Raw genomic sequence first — 21174 nt, 5'->3', positions numbered from 1 at the left:
GCAGTGAGGGTCCGTGGTTCCGCTGGGCCACAGGTTACTGCTGTACAGAACCGGGGGCATTGGTGCCTATGTGTGCCCATATTGGCTTTACCCACAAGTTTTCTACATTCATTGCCCCATTTTTGTTTTTCCAGCAGCTCCGACCCAATAATGTTGGACTTTAATGTTCCGACTTGGCTCTGCGTCTGCAGGAGAGTACAGAAGGTTCTGAGCTTTTACCAGCACAGTGACCGACCTGCGAGAATGCCGGCACGCCCCGGGGATTGTTCATTCACCGTCAGTAGGGAGAGTTAAGGGTCGTGTAACTGAGCAGCCGTACGAGGCTGCCTCTCAAATCCCATCAAGACAGATTTATGCTCCATAATGTTACCAAATATATTTACATGCTTAAGTTGTACATTTAGAGACATGTGTAAATATGCCATAAAGGAAAAGATGATGAAAAGAACTGAAAATCAAGTTCTTCCCTGTATATTTTGAGATTTTTGAGGATCTGGAATGATGAGAGATGGAGACCATAGGGAGAAAAGGTTAATATTTTTGATTAAATGGAATTAAACACACCCGATTTAATACCAACTCAGCAGTGTCTCACAGATCAGCCACAAAATATATTTTATATAGCCGAGTAGGTCATTTTATTGATTTCCTGCATCTCATTTTGTACCTTCTCCTCCCCCCTCCCACATTTAAACTGTTTCAGGTCAAGTCCTTAACTAGTTTGACTTCACAGTGACTTGTTGCTTTTATGTCCAAAAGCCCAGATTTATTTGGACAAACTTAACACGACTTGAGTGAGAAATGATGGCCGGAACGTGTGGGAGGGTCAGAGGCGAGCGCTTTTATAATGCGAAGGGTCGCGCTGCTCTGAAGAACAGACTGCAACAGCCTTTTCTCTCATGTCTCAGCCTTTGTGGCTCGGCTGGATGGAAAATCCCAAATGTGTTGGCTGTTTGATGCGTAGCTTTGTTGATGGAGGTGGATAAAATATGCAGAGGTATGCAACACAAGAGCGGCATTAAGGCAAAATCAAACATCGCTGGCGCTCCGACCAATTTGCCACGACTTGACTTAAAGCCAAACCTCAAAGCTGCTCTGATCTGACAAAAGAATAGAGGAGCAAAAGCTCAATCCGCGGCCACACACACACACACACACACACACCACACACACACACACACACACACACACACACACACACACACACACACCTCACGCATGGAGAGCAAACACTGTTGAGAGGCTTTAAAGTCATGGGCTGATTCAGTTCAACAGAAACACACACCCTGATTCAGTGCATGTTGACAGAGCCAACAGTGTCTATGTGACACACACCGCACAGTCCCGGCCGCTGCAGGCCGCCCGATCTCTCCCGGCTTCAGGATCATCTGCGGGTCATGTTTAGGAATTGGGAGGAGTGGATGGATGCCTCCGTCTTCCATCACTTTCCTCTTCCTTATCCCCTCTTGTATCACCCGGCTGCAAACAGAAACGGTTTCTCCCGTCACATGACCCGAACCTGACGCAATCAAAGCGCATGTGGGAGAAGTCTGATCAATGGCAGATTCCTCGCAGATAACCTTCAGGAAGACAACCTGCGATTGTCACGGAACCAGATTTGCATGATTGCTCAGCTTTTGAAGGAACGGAGAGGCCTCAAGGTGCTTCATGTCAAATTTTCAAGATCATTATTCTTGCTGCCCCCACCCCGATGAGTCAAATGAGACTTTACCGCCTGACAAAACATACAGAATTAATTTAGTGAATCTATTCAATCAGGCAGCTTAAAGACTGACTGCTGTCAAATGGACAGAGAGAATAAGGCAGTACTGGTCCAGTCTAGTTTCTGTAGCCTAGCTTGACCTGTGCTAACACACACCCAGGCTGAGAGAAGGTTTTGAAGAAACAGATAATGTTGAAGAATTCCTTCTGTGATAGATACATTTCAGTGGTAAGAAGGAGTTTAAGAGAATGTAAGTGGTATTTCCTTAATGGACAGCATGGTTTTCTGTATTAAATGTATCATTTAGACTGGATTAGCCTTCATGCTTGAAGGATAAATGATTAAATTTGTATCTCCAATTAAACCTAAGTGTCTTTGTCTGGTTTTGTTTAATCCTGGATGTTGGTCACAACGTGCAACTTGTTTCAAACGCAAATTATTAGACACTTAAAAAGCCGTGCCTGCATTTAAGGAGGTGTTTCTGCGTCTCCATAGCAGCCAGATCAGGTGAGTCATGTCGTGTCTCTCAGGGAAGGAGATAAGCGGTCGGAGGGTTCAGGCCGGGGGTAAGGTCCAGTTCAGTCGGTGGAACGGAACATGGCTGCCGGTTCCTGAATCACACGCACGAACGATGTAGCCCTTGCCCTGTTTTATTCCAGCTGCTTTCTGAATGTTCCGGTCAGTGCGCCTTACAGGGGTGTGGGGTGAAGAGCTAGAGGTCACAACAGACCAACGGAGACGGGGACAGCAGCAAACTTGGTGAACAGTGTGTGTGTGTGTGTGTGTGTGTGTGTGTGTGTGTGTGTGTGTGTCAGAAGCCTGCAAAACACATAAATAAGATAGGGAGTAATGTATAAAACATCAGTGTTGAAATGATTCTAAACTTTACCCAAGGGGGCGGAGCCTATGTAAACTGTGGATGCTCCAGAGAAGTTGATGATGAAGCACCAAAATTTGTCCGACATATTCCCCTAAACAAGGTCACATCAGGCAGTAAGAAGTGAAGTGAAATGGGTTTTTTTAACTGCCGTGATCATCTTATTGGTGATTTGATCTTCTAAAACAACAATAAACCTTTGCAATTTGATGATACACTGAAATCTTTAAATATTGGATATTTGCAATGCAGAAGAGTCTCAATTTATGTGTTGTTTAGCATCAACACATTAGCTTTAAACCTATTTTGATAAATATTACACAACTGTATTATTTTGGACAGATTTAGGACACTTTTATCCACGTGTTTTGTTGGCTACCCCAAGTGTTGTTGCCAGTTGGGGCTTATCTTTTAAGAAACGTGCTGTGTAGAGCAGGTTTTCCCTCCCTAAATTGGATCTGTTTGTTATAATAAAATGATCTGGGCATGTATGGAGCACAGGTTGCCCAACTCGCGTGTCACCCATGTGCGTGTGATGGCCAGTGCGTGTCCTGCGCTGCGCCCCAGCGCACACGCCAGTTTCACAACAGTGGTGATGGTCTTTGTCCTGGATAAACTGTTTTCGCTGCTTGTTTTTATTTGTTGTTAATAGCTGACAGATTTTAAATGGAGATGTGCGAAACTGCCTAAAAGAAAAAAGAATGTTCTCACCCAAAGGTGACAGGGAGGGGTGGGGGGTTAAGGTAATGGTGTCTATATGTATGTGTGTTATTACATTAACCTGCATCAATATAGCAGTTTGAGCATGAGTTTTCAACTGAGTGTACAAAAATGTTACATTACAATTAATTCTCCCCATTTGAAGCCAAAATCTTCCTCACATCTTCCTCACATGTCCCTCACGACTACCTGAAAGAGTTTAGTATCAGACAGCAACACGTCGTTTCTGTGTTTGTTCACAATTAAAGAAATCAATCTGTTCCTCCTGCACTTTAATCCCAGACGCTGGAGTCATTAACTTGTCAGTGGAGATGAGGGAACAGCAGACACATCCTCATTTATCTGTTTTCTCATAGTTATTAACTCCACCAGACAGGCAGAGCCCGTAACTGAACACAATGGAGCAAAGGAACGGGTCAAATGTAAATGTGGAAAACTTGGAAAAGCTGGAGATGAGACGCAGTCAGACGGATCACTATAAAAGATCACTTTTAATTGCATGATCAGACCCCAATAACTAAATCCTGATGCAACTTGATACTATCTACCCATAAATGAGTTTTTGTATAAAATGAATGTTTAGCTGTGAAACTTGTGTGGATCATCGTAGAGGAGCTGTCTGCGCATTGGGTTTATTAATCAGCCTGGAGTGATCCACATTACTAAGAATGATCAACCACATTGATACTACACTGACAGATTATCTGTGCAATAATTGGCCGACTATCTCGTTGTAAAAGGTGCAGATTCACAGATTTGTTGGGTCTGTTGTGTTTAGGGGAAAGAAAGTTCGGTTATATCATAAACTTTACAAGTGAGGTGGGATTTTGTCACAAGCAAAACAAAGGTGCAACACGCTGGACGTCGAACAGAGAAGAAAAAATCTGTCAAAAAAAAATCAAAAAACCTTCATGATTTGTTCTCTTTTAGGCTCAACGGGTGTGGCACAGTTACTTGTTTTACCTTTTCAAAAGAAGGAAACATGAGTAAATTACCCATTTTGATGACTCATTACTCAAAATGACTCATTTTGACACATTTAGTAAATTTTAGTCTCAATTTGCATCTACTCCAGAGTCACATCTATAGAGCTTCCTTATATTATTCAATCACATAAACAGTATAATGTTACTGAACAAATAAAAAAATTCGGTTACCTTATTGAAAAAAATAATCCATAAAAAATATATAAAATATATTTTATAACGACAACTGAGCAAATAGGCTACTCCAGCAGACATTGAGTTTTGTTTATTTTTTTTTAAGAAAGATATGGTTAATATTCAAAGTCACCTCTGCTCCTGCAAGGTCATCCTTGGGGATTTGCTTAAAGAGCGCAAACACAAACTCGGCGTCATGAATTGGGTCGTTCATGAAACAAAGGTGAAATAAAATCTTTTCAAAGTCTTTTTAATCTCATCCCGCTTCCATACTGAAGAAAAACTACACCGAGTTAATTTATAGAGCTGTTAAAGGTGTTGAAAAGGACCGAAACACTGAGGGAAAGTGTTTAAAAAGACGATGAAAACACTGGAAAATTCACTTGTTGAAGTGATGTCTTAGTTTTTTTTTTTAATTTTAAAAGAAACATGAAACTGGTACGTGGGAGGAAGACGAGATGTTAAACAACATTACGTGTTTTAAGTGAGAAATGAAATGGCTTTTTTTCTAAACTATAATGACATTAAGAATTCGTTACGAGGACAAACAGCGAATTTAATGAGATTACGGACAACCGCGCCTCATTAACACCTACGCGATTATCCCTTTAATTGGCCTAATGACAAAACATAAGACCGATTTAAATAATAAATAAGTGTTAAACTTCCAGTCTACACCTCTAAAAACCACTGAAATGGGAGTAAAGGTGCTGTTGCAGGGTTTGATCCACGGTGCGCAGCTCGTCTGACTTTAAAACTCTTTATGGCATATGAGTCCAAGGTCCATGAAAGTTTTACAGATAAGGGGAGCCAATAAAAGCAGCAGTGCAGCAGTGTAAACACATGTCTGCCTCGGCCCAAAGACGGCCTCATTGTGTGCATTTACATAAGGTTCCATTAGCCGGCCCACTCATTATCATGTTTTATATGCCCCTACACCCAGAAAGCATCATGGCAAAGTAGCTCCATCCTGCTCCTGAAACAGGGAAGTGGATCAGCCTCTCGGAGCAGGTGTCAACACCTCACAGCAGTGGAGCAGAGCAAGAGAAGAAACTTTCTTTTTGATTTTAGAAGCTCAGCTGCTTTTCTTTTTCTGTCCTGGGTTTCTGCTCTGCTGCAGTGCGCACCCAGCAGGCCAATGTTCTCTTTTTAATGTTCTCTAAAATGGTATCCAAGCTGACATCCCTGCAGCAGGAGCTCCTCAGCGCCCTGTTGGACTCAGGAGTTACCAAAGATGTTCTGATCCAGGCCCTGGACGATATGGACACTGGTCCGACCGGATATGGAGTAAAACTGGAGAGTCTTCCCATGTCCCCCCCTCCCCCGCCCGGCGGGAAGATGAACGGCGCGGACGCGGACTCCAAGCCGGTCTTCCACACCCTGACCAACGGCCACGTCAAGGGGAAGCTGTCCGGCGACGAAGGCTCCGAGGACGGCGACGACTACGACACCCCGCCGATCCTGAAAGAGCTGCAGTCGCTGAACACGGAGGAAGGAGCCGAGCAGAGGGCGGAGGTGGACCGCATGCTGGCGTGAGTTGCTCCGCTTGATTTGATTTGATTTTCTTTTTCAGCTAAAATGATTTCCGTCGTCTTTTTCGCCACTTTACATTTTAAAAAAATATTAATCTTTATTAATTAATTTATCTAAATTAGAAAGAGGTTAAAATAATATTTAATTTCGGTTTTAAATTGCCTGCAACTGGTTTTCACCTTCTAGTTGATAACAATTAGTGTTATCATTTTCCATTATGTATTTATTGTTAAAAAAAGAAAGAAAGAAAAAGAAAACAAGAAGTAACGTTAGTTGTGAATGGGATTTTAAAAAATGGAAACAAAAGCGCATAAACCTGGCACAGGTAGAGGTTAGAATTTAAGAATAAATAAAGCAAGAAAGAAAAGTTTTAAAAAAAGAAGTCTGTTCTGTATAATTTGGACTCCTGGGTCAGCTTTTATTTCAAATCATCTGTGGTTTAAGATTTTGACCTACTGTAAAACTAATATTTGATACTCCAGGACCGGAAGAGAACAAAAAAAAAAAATCAAAACTAACCCACGTGTAGCGAAGTTATTATTAATTTTATTCTATAAATCATCAACTGAAAGATACACAATGGCGTGTGATTAGAGTGAATGGAGATCTGGTTATTCATTGTCAAAAGTTATAAACTAACATCTCCCACTTAACCCGCAGACATATGCGGGCCTCCACATTCACCAAAACAAACACACGCGTGTAGATTTGCTATAATTGCCGATGTCAATGTGTCGGAACCTGTTAATCTGTCTGCACGTTAGGCTCGACATTTTTGTTAGGTTATTAAAAAAACAGAAATTATAGGCCTAAATTTAACTGAATAATGTGAAGAGGTTCAAATGTGAACGCGCTTAATGCAGAATATCGTAACTTTACAGTTTTAAACTTCCACAATTGGAATTTTATAGTATTTTTTAAATCGACTGGAATTGCTTAATTAAATTAATGATACACACAGATCGATGTCTATATAATTATTATTCACTGAAACGGATCGTTTGACTGACATTTAAATCGGATTTAAAATCCCATTTGGTAATTTTAGATATAAACTTTAATCAATGTAAACTCAAAAATGTAATTACTGACTGTCTGACTTCACCAACTGATTTTAGCCACGTTTGACAGCCTGAATACTGATATTACATTGTTTAAATTAGTAGCACTTATTTTTCTAAATGCTTCCTTTTAAAATTTATCCCAAAACTTTTCCAACCAAGCTTGGAAAAACACCATGTCCATGTTTCTCAACCTGACTGGAACCGTATGAACTAACCTTTGAAAACTTTTTACAGCCTGTTCAACAGGCAACAAGTGATAAACGTGTCTGGGAAAAGACTTACTGTTGTGGCCCCTTTACACTCGAAGCCTTGAACATTGAGTCAGGACAGAAAGCAAGATGCTTTTAGTTGTAGGCATAAAAAAATAAATCTGTATTTACTATCTTAATTTTACCATGTAAACACAACCATTCACTCTGTGACCAAATCCAATAAATTCGGTTTTGAGTGGTAACGTGAAAACACTCTCCTGTGTTTGACTTGAACGCAGCGAGGATCCATGGCGTGCTGCCCGCATGATCAAAGGTTACATGCAGCAGCACAACATCCCCCAGCGGGAGGTGGTGGACATCACGGGCCTGAACCAGTCCCACCTTTCCCAGCACCTCAACAAAGGCACACCCATGAAAACGCAGAAGCGAGCGGCCCTCTACACCTGGTATGTGCGGAAACAACGGGAAATTCAGCGACGTAAGTTAATATTTGAGTTTCTCACATGCTTGGCTTCAGTCTGTGATGTGTAAAACTTGCTAATGCTATCAAACACTGATAGAATTTCTGTCCTTTTATCCTCCAGTTAGTTATACTGAAGGTTGCTTGTCTTGTTTCGCAGAGTTTAATCAGGCAGCGCACGGGTCCGGCGGCACTATGATGGACAAAGCCAATCAGGATCCTATGTACTTTTTCCCAGAGTACAACCCCTCCGCTCAGCCAGGCGAGGACATCAGCAGCGAACCCTCCAGCAAGAAAATAAGGCGCAACCGTTTCAAATGGGGACCTGCTTCCCAGCAGATCCTGTACCAGGCATATGAGCGGCAGAAGAACCCCAGCAAGGAGGAGCGGGAATCTCTGGTGGAGGAGTGCAACAGGTGCAGGACTCGGCACGCCCTCCTCGCCCGATAATCACGCCGCTGCTAACGTCCCACCTCGCTTGTCTGTTTCCCACAGAGCCGAATGTCTCCAGAGAGGCGTGTCACCCTCCAAGGCTCAAGGCCTCGGCTCCAATTTGGTCACAGAGGTGCGCGTCTACAACTGGTTCGCCAATCGGCGAAAAGAGGAAGCCTTCAGGCAGAAGTTGGCCATGGACGCCATCAACGCGCAGCCCCACAGCATCAACCCTCTGCTGTCTCACAGCTCGCCACATCACCCCCAGAACAGCGCTTCATCGCCCAGTAAGACACTCAGCTGACAGCATTACAACTTCCTGAAAGGTTTTAAACGCAAGATGGAATTAAAGTTTTAAACCCTGTTATTTTACAAAAGCTCCAAAAAGCTGCATGATTTACTCTTCTGCAGTGTGTCAGAAACAATTAGCTGCGTAGTTGATGTGATCAGAGGGACAGGGAAAGAGTGATAAATGACCGTGAGTGAGTGAGCTGAGCAAATGCCATTGTTATTCTGATCTTTGAAAACACACCGAGAACAATCCGCATTGTACCTACAATCTCCACGCCAAAGTCAGCATGGAGAGGCGTGATACAAAGGGCAGCAATCCTGTGACAGGCCAGGGTCAGGCCAGGGTCAGGGAGGGGGTGACAGACGATTCCAGATCGCCTCGCCGTAACGCCATCATTTCCGCCTCCCGTGCGGGTTGCTAATGACTCTGCTCGCGGAGTCGCCAAAACAAGGAAATTCTGCGCGGTTTTCCTTTGACCACTTCACCCTGACCTGATGTTTGCAGGCAGGATAATTAGTGTTGACCGAGTCTACCTGGCGTATACGACATAACAACAAAGCTGATAGGCCTCGCACGGCATTATCCTCCGTGCCATCACTCACCCGCCATAAAACTACAATTTTTAGAGTCACTTAGAGGCTATTGTTGTCCTCTCGTGTTCGAACACGAGGCGGGCTTTGAAGGGAAAACAAACTGTTTGCCTTGGTTTGCTCTTGCCTTTGGAGAAACTGGCCCCACTTGTGGATTTTATGTTTGCTTGAGATTTAATTTTTTTTTTCCGGCTTGTTGAGAACACCTGACCATGCGTTGACCTCATGTGTCAAACCTAGAGGGGTCAGTGACGGGGTTGTGGAAGGGAAGGGGTCGGCGCAAGACGAAAAGCACTTGTTCCCTCCCCAGATAGAACCTCCATCCCTTCATCTGGCTGCTTACAAGATATCCTGCTGGCCTTCCGCCGACAGCATCAGCTGTTTTTCTGTGTCAGCCCCAGGCCTGACAATAATATCCCAGCAGGCCATCTCATTGCGTTGCCAGGGCACGGCCTGTATTATGCATGCTTAATGAACAATTAAAATCCTTTGCTACTACATCTCCCAGGCCTTTGATAAGGGTCTCCCCTGACTTCTACTCTCTATACTGTCACTCAGCAGGGGGTCCCTTTGTCAGTGGTGTATTAGAAGACTGTAACCTAGGTTCATTTATCTCTGCTGGGTCTTGAGGAGGACTGGTTTTAAAGCCTCCCCCATCACCTTTATGGGCAGTAGTATAGTTGCTGAGGTTGGGTGCAGACTTGAAGCAGCAGGAGCTGTCCGCTGTGGTATTGGCTCTTTTCTGGCCAGACAGGACTGATGACCCTCTTCTACGCCAGTCAATCCCCTTCTTAAAAGCTTGCCACACCTTCAAACTTGCTATGGAGAGGTCAGCGTTAGGTCGCATCGTAGAAACTCCTCGCTGGGAGTTTTTATTGATTCTGTTACAGTTCACTGGCCCCTTGGTTACAACAGGAGAGTCAACGCAACGCTGTGATGTCTCACTTTTATGTGGGTGACTTTTTAAAAAGATTTTTCAAAACAAAACTGCTCATAATGAGATAAGAATGTATGTGAATGTATATGATGAAGCATGCACCAATGTCATTTATTGAGACAAAAACAATAACAATTAATATGCCATTGGAATGTCGTGTTATTGGGCAACAATGGCTAGCAAAGTTAGCATGCTCATTGTGGAATCTAAGTTGTAATAACAACTGTAATACAGCAATCATTAATTACACTTATCAAATCTACATAAAGTTAAAAAAATTAGGAATTGATCATCTTGAGTGTGATAAATAATTTTACTATGGTATCTTTTTAACAGCTAAGTATAGGTCACCATTTTCATTTATTTTCCAGGTATTTTTCAATCTCAACCCATTTTTTTCCTGCTGACTACAGCGATATAAAACGTTGTTTGACATTAACAGTACAAGCTACCATTGTAACTCTGACATCTCATTGTTGAATCAGTGCTGTTAAAGCAGGCATGAGCAATTTTACACATTATAGAACAGCAGACTCAGAAGTTCCAGATCTGACATACTGGCGGGGGGCACTGTATTTTCTTGTTTTGTGTCACCTCAGGCTAGTGTGAAGCAGGACACACAGAAGGCCTAGCTCTGCACTTTCCACTCCTCTGTGTCCCCTTAGAGTCACAAAGAAGAGGCTCAATACGTCCTGCGGAGACCCAGGAGGTCTGTCATATGCAGGGGCAGCACAATGAGCACTGCCTGGGGTTGGGAAGGTGGGCTTTGATATTACATGGGTCACACAGGGAGCTAAAGCCTTTTAAATCTGCAGAAGATCAGCGCTTCCCTTCCCCTTCTGAAGTTCTCACCCACCCCCTCCTCCAAAAAAAAGACTTTCCCGTCAAATATTGAGACTCCAGATGAAATGAATGACAATCGAGCCAATCTTCAAATTTAAGCATAACGTGTGGAACGTTAACTCTGCCAGCCTGCTTTCGTGATATCCCTCAGTTACAATTGGAACTGATCCCAAAGACGCAAAATTGGCCCAGAACAGCATCGTCTTTAAGAGGTCACTCAACACAGAGATAACTGCCTTTTTATGAGTCCTTTTCTATAGGGGTCATGAGTCCAATGGAGTGTTTTATTGTTCCACAGCAGTGTTTACAGGGCACGGTGAGCAGCTTGGGGGTTTCAGAGGACAATATGAAGTCTCAAAATGCTAGACAGACACTTAAATGATTGAAATACGGCATTTTTATTTGAAATGTCTGAGAAATATAGGAAATATTTGAGCTGAGCAGATTGATAAGACATCAGCTCAGTAACGTAGCATAAATCTGTGAGCATATCACACAAGCTTTTTTAGATGAATGTATTTAACTACTGTGCACTAAATATAATTGTGTCCATTTACTCAGTTGGGAGAAAAGCTGTTCTTAACATTCGCTGGTTGCCATTACTTTAGAAATTTAGAATGGTTTATCTTGCTTTTCTGATGTATCCGTGACAATATGATTTTTTTTTTCTGTGGGTCAAAATACCAATATATTTTCCTGACACATGAATGCTCCAAACTGCAAACAGATCCTTGCTCTGCTTTAAGCGGAGACAAGAGATCAATGCCCCTTTCATTGGTCATATTTAGTGTCAGTGCCTCTCCCTCTTTATCTCAAAATGGCTGCATATCAATACTTCTTGTCATGTCTCGCCAACTTCGGCGGGGTGTTCAGGCAGACACACCTGGGTCAGGGACAGAGGGCACAGGGAAGATGGGAGATCTGGGTGCAAACAGAGTCTGTCTCTACGCTGTCAGCGAGGGAGTGGCGCTCTCTGTGACTCTGCGAGGTTGAGACCGCAGGATAAGAATGTGTTTGACATTGTTTGTAATTGGGTAATGTTTGCTCTGTTGGTATCAGGGGGGTCTGTATCAGCAAACAGGCATTTGATTGTCAGCTACGGTGAAGTGAAGCGTTCCCTCTGGAATTCAGGGAGACGAGGAGGAAGTCTAGACATGGAATTAAAGATTCAGATTCAGATTCAGATTCAGATTCAGGTCCTTTATTGTCCCACACGGGGAAATTTACAGTGCAACAACAGCAAGAGAACGCAGAGAAAAATAAGATAAAATCAAATAGAACAGGATTTGGGATATACAAAGAGGATGTATATTTACAATAATCCAGATAAATGGATACTCGGCCTCTGTGTACCTGTACATAGTACAGAGGGTGAATACAATATACAATATACATAAAGGGAAGTTTTCAAGTGGAGGATTCAGTTTTCACTAAACTTGTTAAAGCAATCGCAGTACAGCGTTTCCACTCCACTGTATGTAAGCATATATCAGAACAAAGTCACGGTGAAATAATCATTCCCTTCTTTACACTGATGTCATTGCGGCCAGCATCACTCGCGTCTGTGTGCTTACGGGAGTTGTGCGGCGGTGACTGCGTCTGCACAGTTCATGGCCACGGCTGAGTTACATAGATAGCAGCAGCAGACGGGTCAGTGTGTTTGTTTGCTCTGTCCTCTGCCACTGGAGTCAAAGAGCAGATGGGTGATTGGCGTGACGTCGGCATTTTCTCAGAACGAGGCTGAGGCTACATGCGGACGTAGGATGCAACAGCTGCGAGTCTGAACAAGTGAAACCAATTCTCTGCCTGTGTGTCTCTTCCTCTCAGTACGGTACAGCCAAGGCCCCGGCGAGGTCACTTCCTCCACCACCATCAGCCACCACAGCAGTAACGCCATGCCCTCCGGCCAGTCGGTGCTCCAGCAGGTGTCTCCGGGCGGACTTGACCACAGCCACAGTCTACTGTCACCTGATGCCAAGATGGTGAGTAAAAACACCTGGACCCTCATGGCCGCAGATTAGATAAGAGCTGGCCCGCGTCGGGGATAAACGTACAAAGCGGGTCCCTGAGTCTCCTCTCCCATGGACCCGCTGGCGAGAGCACACAATTGGGACATTGTGCTGCTCTGTTTGAAAGGTGGAGCCGAGGTGGCAGGCCATGGCTGGCCTTAGCACGCAGCCTTCACCAGAGTGCACCAGACATGTTCATTGCTCAGCCAATAAACCTGACAAAGAAACATTCTGTCCTTATTGATTAAATGCCTCCCGAAGAGGAGCTACAGGTGGAGAAACACACATGAGATTAAATCCGAAGTTGGCTTCTTTTTTTTTCTCTGCTCGGAGTTTCTCCCTTATGCCCCAAGTTCAATATTTGATCAGTGACAACGAAAGCTGTGCAGTCACAGCTTTGGAGCCGAGGCGCAACAGCACTTTATATACTGTACTGTATGCAGTATTTTGAGGGGTTTTGTGGAAATCGTCATTAAAAACACAAACCAAACGTCACGAATCACAAAACGGAACCACTCGGAGCCGCTTCCCTCGGCGGGATCAAAGCGTGTGTGCGCTTTGGTCCAGTTTCATGAGAAAATCCTTTGTAGTGCGGCAGCAGGTCGGAGCTGACAGTTTTTTATCTGCTGATGTAAATCTGGGCGGTCCGCCCTCAGTGGGCAGCTGACTGTAGTCAAATAGACGCATCCCTACTGAGTGGGAGGATTCAGAGCTAAAAAGCTGTTAAAAGTTGATCCTTTAAGAAAAAATTCATAGTGCATGATGCTGCATTGCTGAATCCACACTTTTAAATGACGGTGTATTTTCTTTCTTATCAGTGTTTGCTTATGTCTGAGTGCAGTAACACATCATACAATATACATTCAGCCTTTATGACTGTTGGATTAATAGCAATATCTCACTTTGAAAAATACAGTTATGTGGATTTACATAACAGCTGCTTACGCTTGCACGTGTGTAATGTAGCACGTTGTACTCATACTGTTTTCTCTCCTATCTTCAATCAGATTTCAGCCTCGGGCGGCCTTCCTCCTGTCAGCACGCTGACCAACATCCACAGTTCCCATCACAGCCACCAGCAGGCACAGAACCTCATCATGCCTCTCTCTGGAGTCATGGCTATAGCTCAGAGTGAGCCTCCTCCGTCCCTCGACTTGGAAAATAACTCGTCCCTTCATGACTGGGTCTGACACCGTGTTTTTGTCATCGCAGGCTTGAACACATCGCAGTCGCAGTCTGTGCCAGTGATCAACAGCGTGGCGGGCAGCCTTGCAGCGCTGCAGCCTGTACAGTTCTCCCAGCAGCTCCACAGCCCCCACCAGCAGAGCCTGATGCAGCAGTCCCCCAGCCACATGAGCCAGCAGCCGTTCATGGCTACTGTCACACACTCGCACAGTCAGTAACACCCAAATCCACTGCTCAGCACTTCAGTATCCTGTTTAGCTTATCTGTCTTATATGTGACACGTTATTTCAGATAACCTTTCACTTTTTTAAAAGAGACCTCTCTTAGCCCCGTTCTTGGTTCACAACAAAAGGAAATATTTGAAATATTCTGCAAGGTTGCAAGCATCAGTAGAGACATGCCTCCGCCGCTCATATGCAAACCTGTGACCTTGCCTCAGAAGATTAGCAGCACATTAATTCAAAAGAAAAATGAACTCTGCTCAAACAGCCGCTGTTTGTTTTGCGGTGCATGCCGCAAGTGTTGCCGTTTTTGGAATTTCAAACTAGAAAACAAACTGTTTATGTACACGAGCGTGAATTCTAAATACCTCCCTGTTTTCCTTTTGCAGTGTATTCTCACAAGCAGGAGCCCCCTCAGTATTCCCATCCGTCACGTTTCCCCTCAACTATGGTGGTCACGGACGCCAACAGCCTCAGCACCCTTAGCTCCATGTCCTCAAGCAAGACGGTGAGTTTAAAGGCCAGCTTGCGGCCGCCACACTTCCCCGTAGATGCATGTCCTGACCTCTGTCTGCCTGCCACTCTGTTTTTAAATCAATATGGCATCGATTGCACACGAATCAGCAGTTCATGCCAAAAATAAATATTGTACCCTTTTTGAAATCTGCACTAACACCTCCATCTTGGCACCCCCTCACCCACCCAAATGTCTCCAGAGAGAAATCACCATCAGTTTGCCCTGATTTATAGAAGCGACACTATCACAGCACACACTAACAGCAGGAACTAGTTTGGGACTGGGAGAAGTGTGTTTGTGTGTGTTATGATTGTGTGTTGACCTGTTTGATTCCTGTCACATTAGGACGCTCCTGTTAACAAGATGGTGCAACTTGGGGGTCTCTCCTGGGTAAATACCATTTTATCCGTTCAGTCCTGCACTTTAAATCACCACCGGTCACAGACCTACATTTGCCGGAGGCTTTTTTTAGGTCTTCTTCTGATCGTTAGATGCTCTCATACGTGTCAGAAGGAAAAGATAAGACACACACATGGACAGTCTTCCTATTTCCTCTTCGACAGTCATCCACTCAATCACATGTTCCCTCATCCTGAACGCCTCTTGCTTAACGGTGCTTTCACTTTCCTCTCCCTGAGAGTCACCTCTGTGATCAGGAAATGAGCCACTTGTTAATCAAAGTTCCCAACCTTTGCGTCCTGCTATTTTTTTTCCCCCCTATGCAACACTCAGGCTGGAGATGAGATGTTCCAGATGGGGGCAGGGGCGTTTTTTTTTTTTTTGGTAATTAGACCTCTTCCTCTTTCCTACTTCTCCCTCCTCTCAGTGATCGCTCTAGCCTGAAATGTTGTCCACGGTGCTTTCACACGCTCAATTTCCCACGCTGAGCTGATGGGTTGATGGGACGAAAGCAGGAGATGAAAATAAAAAGAAGATAAAATGGATTTTTTTTAAAAGTTGCAACGTTAGTGAGTTTATTCACAGAACAACCAAGAGATTCTGATTTAATGTGAATATTTATGGTAAAACAAAATCTTTGTTAGTTTTAGTTTAATGCTGCTGTGACTGCTGTGTGAAAACACACAATGCACATTTTGATATCGTTTATACATAGTTTTATATATTTTTATATTAAAAAGAAAAAAATGTGGCTTAACCAGGTCCTACACCCATAAATGGACATAAGAAAATGTTTCTTTTAAGGATTATTTTTGAAGGTATTACTGGATATCTGGTGACTCACCAAACATTTTTTCTTACCAATGCTATCAAACCATTTCACCATAAATCCCAGTTTACCGAAAAAAATTGTAACTTTCTTCTGACCAGCCTCAAACAAAACCCATGTTTGATGTTTTATCCTTTTAGTTTTCTGTTCCCAGTAATCTCAGTATTATTGCAGCAGTCTTTCATAACACATTTGTCAATTTTTGAGATTTTTTTTTCAATAAATAATCCAAGCACTTGCATAAAGGGGGACTGCTATTAGCTTTGAGTTGAACGCTTAAGCAAACGTGTTTATACTACTTTCCACTTTTCAGAAAACTCCTCCGTCCTGTTACCCCCAAGAACCTATTTTTCTTATCAGTGCTCTATTTGGAAGAGACAAACCTGTTCTCAGGAACCAACTAACCTGCTCAGGCTTTATTACGCTCGCTGTTTACTGTGAACCCTCCATTATGCCAGGGTCTGTTTAAAACTCACCTGTGCTAAGAGCCATGACATCTAATGAGTCAAGCCTTTGCTGCAGGTCAGTTTTATCAGGTGAAACTGTTTGCTGGCTGCAGGGTCACACTGGGGTCACCTGCCTCCACGCCTGAGGAGGCAGGGAAAAAATAAATTCCACAAACAATCCCCCCACAAAAAGGTGAGCATTTCCATGGAAAATGCTTTTCTGGGACAGGGGAAGAAGAATGAGGGATGTATTTAGACAGGTTGGTCACACTGAGGTGTAGGTGCTCTCAAATTATTCACTCAGACCAAAGAAATAACAACTGCCTTGTTAAATTGTTCATCCGGCGATTCCATTTTTACTGGGCAATATTGAGATCCAGCAAAACGAACTAATTCACCACAGGGCTGATTGTCCTGCATTATAATTCATTATAAATGACAATGAAATACACAAAATTAAAGTACAGTCCATTTACCGTATTTTGCTTTTGAAATAGTAACAGAAATCTTTGTCCATGCAAAATCTGCCATTATTGTCTGCAACCATCTTTTTGGGGAAGGGGAAAATGTGTTCTAATATGTTTTGCATGGCTGAAGTGATAGAGTGGAGTTACGTTACAGCAGCCTTAAATATATATAGATATAACAAAGACTCCAAATGATTAAAAACCTGAAAATGGCTGACAGTTGGTGAAGGTGTAACCCAGTTTGTTTGCAGTGCTTTACAAAGGAGAAGCTACAAAGCAGGAAAAGCAGAGCTGTTTTGCATGGTCTCGCGTAGAGTTACCACAATAAAAGCATGATGAGAGGCACATAATTGATAACATGTAAAAGCCAGGTTGCAATGCAAATCCTCTTTCAAAAATGTACATCATAGTTTACAAACTGAAAACATAGTTTCCAACAATGAACTATAACTGCAATGATGATTGGAAGTGAAGAAGGGTGTTTCACAGATGTAGAAAACTATCGCTTCTCCACATCCCTCTTTTCCTGTCGGATTCCTGTTATATACCTGTGTAACTGGGCAGATTGTGTTTACAGTTTAATGTAACATGGATCCCCCTCCTTTTCCTCCTTTCAGTGTCCTCTTCAGGCTTGGTGAGATCGTCCACCTGATTTCCTCGGTGCCTGGCAACCGGAGTGCATTTTTCCAGCCTCACCGCGGTAGCCATGACACTTCTCTTAATAACTGGCAACGGTGTGGCTGGATGATGAGACAGTCAACAAGCGAAGGGAGCGACGCCAGTGGGCCAGGCGGCGGATGATGAGAAATGGGGACTGTCGTGGAAAAAGGGGGAAAGAAAAAGAGAAGAAGAAGACGAAGAATATCACTCTTAGAGACTGGAGGCCCCCTCAGTCACACAAATGATCAACAAGGATGTTTGATTCGAACACAATCCTCAGTATTTAGTTTTTTTATACCCACTACAACAAAGGAACAAAAACTGCTCATAAACAGTGTGTGTGTGTGTGTGTGTGTGTGTGTGTGTGTGTGTGTGTGTGGTACAGGCCCGAATGAAGGAACTTTAGACTGTAATTAAGGTGATAAAATGAAGATACGGCGAGAGGCTCCGGCCTCCGCGAAGGCTGAAAGACTCAGCGGCACGCCGCATGAATCGCCACGCAGGTGGACAGAGCCGAGTGACAATCGCAATAATCTGTATCAATCTTCTTCCGGGGAGTCTTCCATGTCATTCTTTCACGCTCATTCGACTGTGCTGGGACGGCCTCTCGCGTTCTCCGGCGCGCCTGCGATGACTCTGACAATCTCAAAGGGACTATGCAACGTGTCTGTAGGTGTTAGCAATGCTTTGTCCAACTGGATCCTGCACACAGCTCCACGCTGTCGAGCATGCACTATCTCTGAAATCACCAACTATTGTACGCCGGAGCAGATGTTTTTGATGGCTACAGCTTTATTCGCCATCAGCTCTCAAAGCCGCAGTATCCAGTAACCATTTATGCCTTGGAGGGAGTGAGTCACCCTTTAATGCGGCCCTTCCCCTTCACGCTTTTTGCACACAAGTTCAGGTGAATTTCAGGAATGGGACCTCACCCGCCCCTTCCCTCTCCCACTTCCTCCTTCAATGTGAAGAGATTTTGAAACCAGGACAAATATTGTTAATAACTCCTCAGCATGAATCACGGTGTGAGCCTGTTAGCCCCCCCACTCTTGCCAAGGTCGAGCGAAACAATGTCGACAAGTATTCAGAAGCCAAACAGCCACCTCGGTCTGGTATTTGGTGAAGGAGAGACGAGCAGATGTTGAAAAAGAGGACAGCGCGGTGATGGGAGGTGCAGCTGTGGGGGGGCAGCCTGAGATATAGGAAGAATGTAAAGCTTTCACTTCGAAATTTCATTGATTGACCTCTGTTTGAAGAAAAACCGGGTAGCTCGCTGAATATGGGGAAGGGAGACGGCAAATAGGGCATTTCACTGTAGCATCCCAGCATTGTTTATGGGGGGGGGGCTATCTTGACTATCAAATTGTGAATGTTTTAAGTGCGGCACATCCAGTCTCCTGTTCAATATTAGGTCATGACATTGTTGTTATTGTGTTGGTTGTTTTGTGACTGTTGTAGACACATTAACTGCCATCTGATCAGAGGGCACTCACACTTGTGACAGGACGTGATTTTTTTTTTTTTTGTATGTATTATTTTTGTATAAAATTGAAATCAATCGTAAATCATTATTTATACTTTCTGAGAAAATACTGATATTTCAAGTAAAAGTTTTTTTTTTCCCAAAATGAAAAAAGTGGCTTTGCTTCTTTTCTGTCTCATTCATAGAAAAATTTTTTATTTTTATATTCTCGGTCTCAATCAGCTCTCAATTTGCTGCTATAGATTATGTGTTGATTTAATCCCAGCAAAAGCTGCCTCTAAAGCTGAAGATTGGGTCTAATTCTACCATAAGCCAACAATAATAGCTCTGACATGCATAGATCCTTGTTTTATACACCTACTTTTGAAACCTTTTGAACTTTTTTACTGACCGAATACGGCTACATTGGAACCATATCAGGTTTTCCTTCACCTGCTGGCGTGTGCACAATGGAATGTCTTATTGATAGCTGGGCCACACTTTTGAGATCAACGTGTTTAAAACAACCAAAATCAATGGGTGATTTCTCTGGTGACACTTCACTTTGATCTTTTGTAACAATAAAGTCCATTTTAAGACTTGCGCCCAACATCATGGATGGACAACATGCAATTTAGGCCTGATGGTCTCTGCCTGCAGCCTCCTGCTGAGCAGGGCCTTGTAATCCACTGATGTTGCTCTATTTGGTTTTGAATGAGACCTTTGATTTCCAGACCCAGGAATCCTCTGAAGACCTGACTATGTCTCTTTTACAAAAGAGAAAAAAGACCCTGAAGCTGTGGGCTCATTAGCATCTGTTAAAGCCTGAAATATAACAGCAAGACTCCCGCAGCTGTGGAGTTTGGATGACCTGATTTATACTGCATTTAACCGATTAAATGTAATATAATCAGGCTCAAAGACTGAAATTCAAGCTTCTCTTTTTTTACATGCTGCATTTAAAAGTAATTCCACCAAGATTCTGAAGTTTAACACTTAGTTGCTCAGGTAAACAAACTTTTCAGGGCGCAAAGAAACATTGTTTGCGGACAAAATTTAAGCTTCCTCTTTTTACACACTGTTTAAATTCAAGCAAGCAAAATCGCTGAGGCAGGTAAAAACACCGTGAACAAAAACACTCACAAGATGGCACATGTGGATGTTTCCACACACTAAAATGCAATGGACAGAAAAACGCTTTCCCCGTGCTTGCATTGCACAATATCCCCAAAGTGTTAAATGATGAAAATAAAATGTGTAGCTCATGTAGCTTTTTTAATGAATTGATGTGTCTAAGTGAAATGAGACGTTAGCGTCTCTGCATCGGTGTGGTCGTGACGCACCAATAGACTATTGTCCAGAGGTCAAGAAGGGGAGCGAACTGACACCCAAAGAAACAGAAAGTGGAAGCTGCAGGGTGAATGTGCCCGTGTGTTTAGCAGAGCCAGAAGAAAGCGCACTACAACAACTCCAGCTGAGGCCTGAGGGATCAATGGGAAAGACTACCCAGCAGGGGTCAAGGGTCAGGAGGCCACTCTCTGCCAGGGCTAATTGGTCACTGCGACCAGGGTTAACGCCAACCTTTCTGTGGAGAAATACATACACATGCATGGAGCTGCTCTGAGAGGAGTCTTCCATCAAAACGCCTGAGATCAAGGAGGCCTCTGTTGTGCTCCCGGACCGAGTGGAGATCAGTCAGGCTTCCATAGCAACAATCAGTCACCTTCACCGTACATCGCCAACAGTACCACCTACGGTGACAGTTGAGCTGGACTCGAGAAAAGATCAGGGGGTTTGTACCATTTCAGACGCTTCAATACAGCCTATTATCATTCACATTTTCAGTTTTAATAAGAATGAAGAGCCAAAAGTGTCATATGAGGTCATTATTATACATGTTATACAAACTACATAGTAATGTGTAGTGATGAGCTTTGTTAATTTGTTGATAGACAGACAATAATGAACTGAAAACAGAATATGTAAGATTCATAACAATATAGGAAAGAAGAAAAAAAAAGTATTTAGGAGGAATGTTGTCTCAGTGACCTCAGCTTTTGGAGGAATCCTAACAGATGATGTTGTCATGCTGATGCTGTGGCTGATGGTGGACAGGTTAATGATTTATGGGGTATA

General features: G+C 43.4%; 1 protein-coding gene across 1 annotated transcript; it reads left to right on the top strand.

The window, feature by feature from the left end:
- Window positions 1-5317: 5317 nt before the first annotated feature.
- hnf1ba (HNF1 homeobox Ba) lies at window positions 5318-19227 on the top strand. The gene is made up of 10 exons (XM_057050136.1): window positions 5318-6012; window positions 7568-7767; window positions 7910-8165; window positions 8245-8468; window positions 12671-12825; window positions 13860-13983; window positions 14065-14247; window positions 14648-14766; window positions 15121-15165; window positions 17534-19227. Exons 1-10 carry the CDS (start codon window positions 5633-5635, stop codon window positions 17552-17554), a joined length of 1707 nt encoding a protein of 568 aa, XP_056906116.1. The 5' UTR covers window positions 5318-5632; the 3' UTR covers window positions 17555-19227.
- The last annotated feature ends 1947 nt before the right edge of the window (window positions 19228-21174 follow it).

The sequence above is a fragment of the Takifugu flavidus genome, chromosome 12, assembly GCF_003711565.1.
Source record: "Takifugu flavidus isolate HTHZ2018 chromosome 12, ASM371156v2, whole genome shotgun sequence".
Classification (NCBI taxonomy): domain Eukaryota; kingdom Metazoa; phylum Chordata; class Actinopteri; order Tetraodontiformes; family Tetraodontidae; genus Takifugu; species Takifugu flavidus.
Note: the sequence above shows the minus strand (reverse complement) of the source record. Positions and strands in the feature narration are given on the sequence as shown.

Coding starts and splice junctions, on each gene's coding strand:
- hnf1ba (XM_057050136.1), top strand. CDS start 5,633: ATGTTCTCTAAAATGGTATCCAAGCTGACATCCCTGCAGCAGGAGCTC. Junction 8,469..12,670: donor GAACAGCGCTTCATCGCCCA/GTAAGACACTCA, acceptor TCTTCCTCTCAG/TACGGTACAGCCAAGGCCCC. Junction 13,984..14,064: donor AGTCATGGCTATAGCTCAGA/GTGAGCCTCCTC, acceptor TTGTCATCGCAG/GCTTGAACACATCGCAGTCG.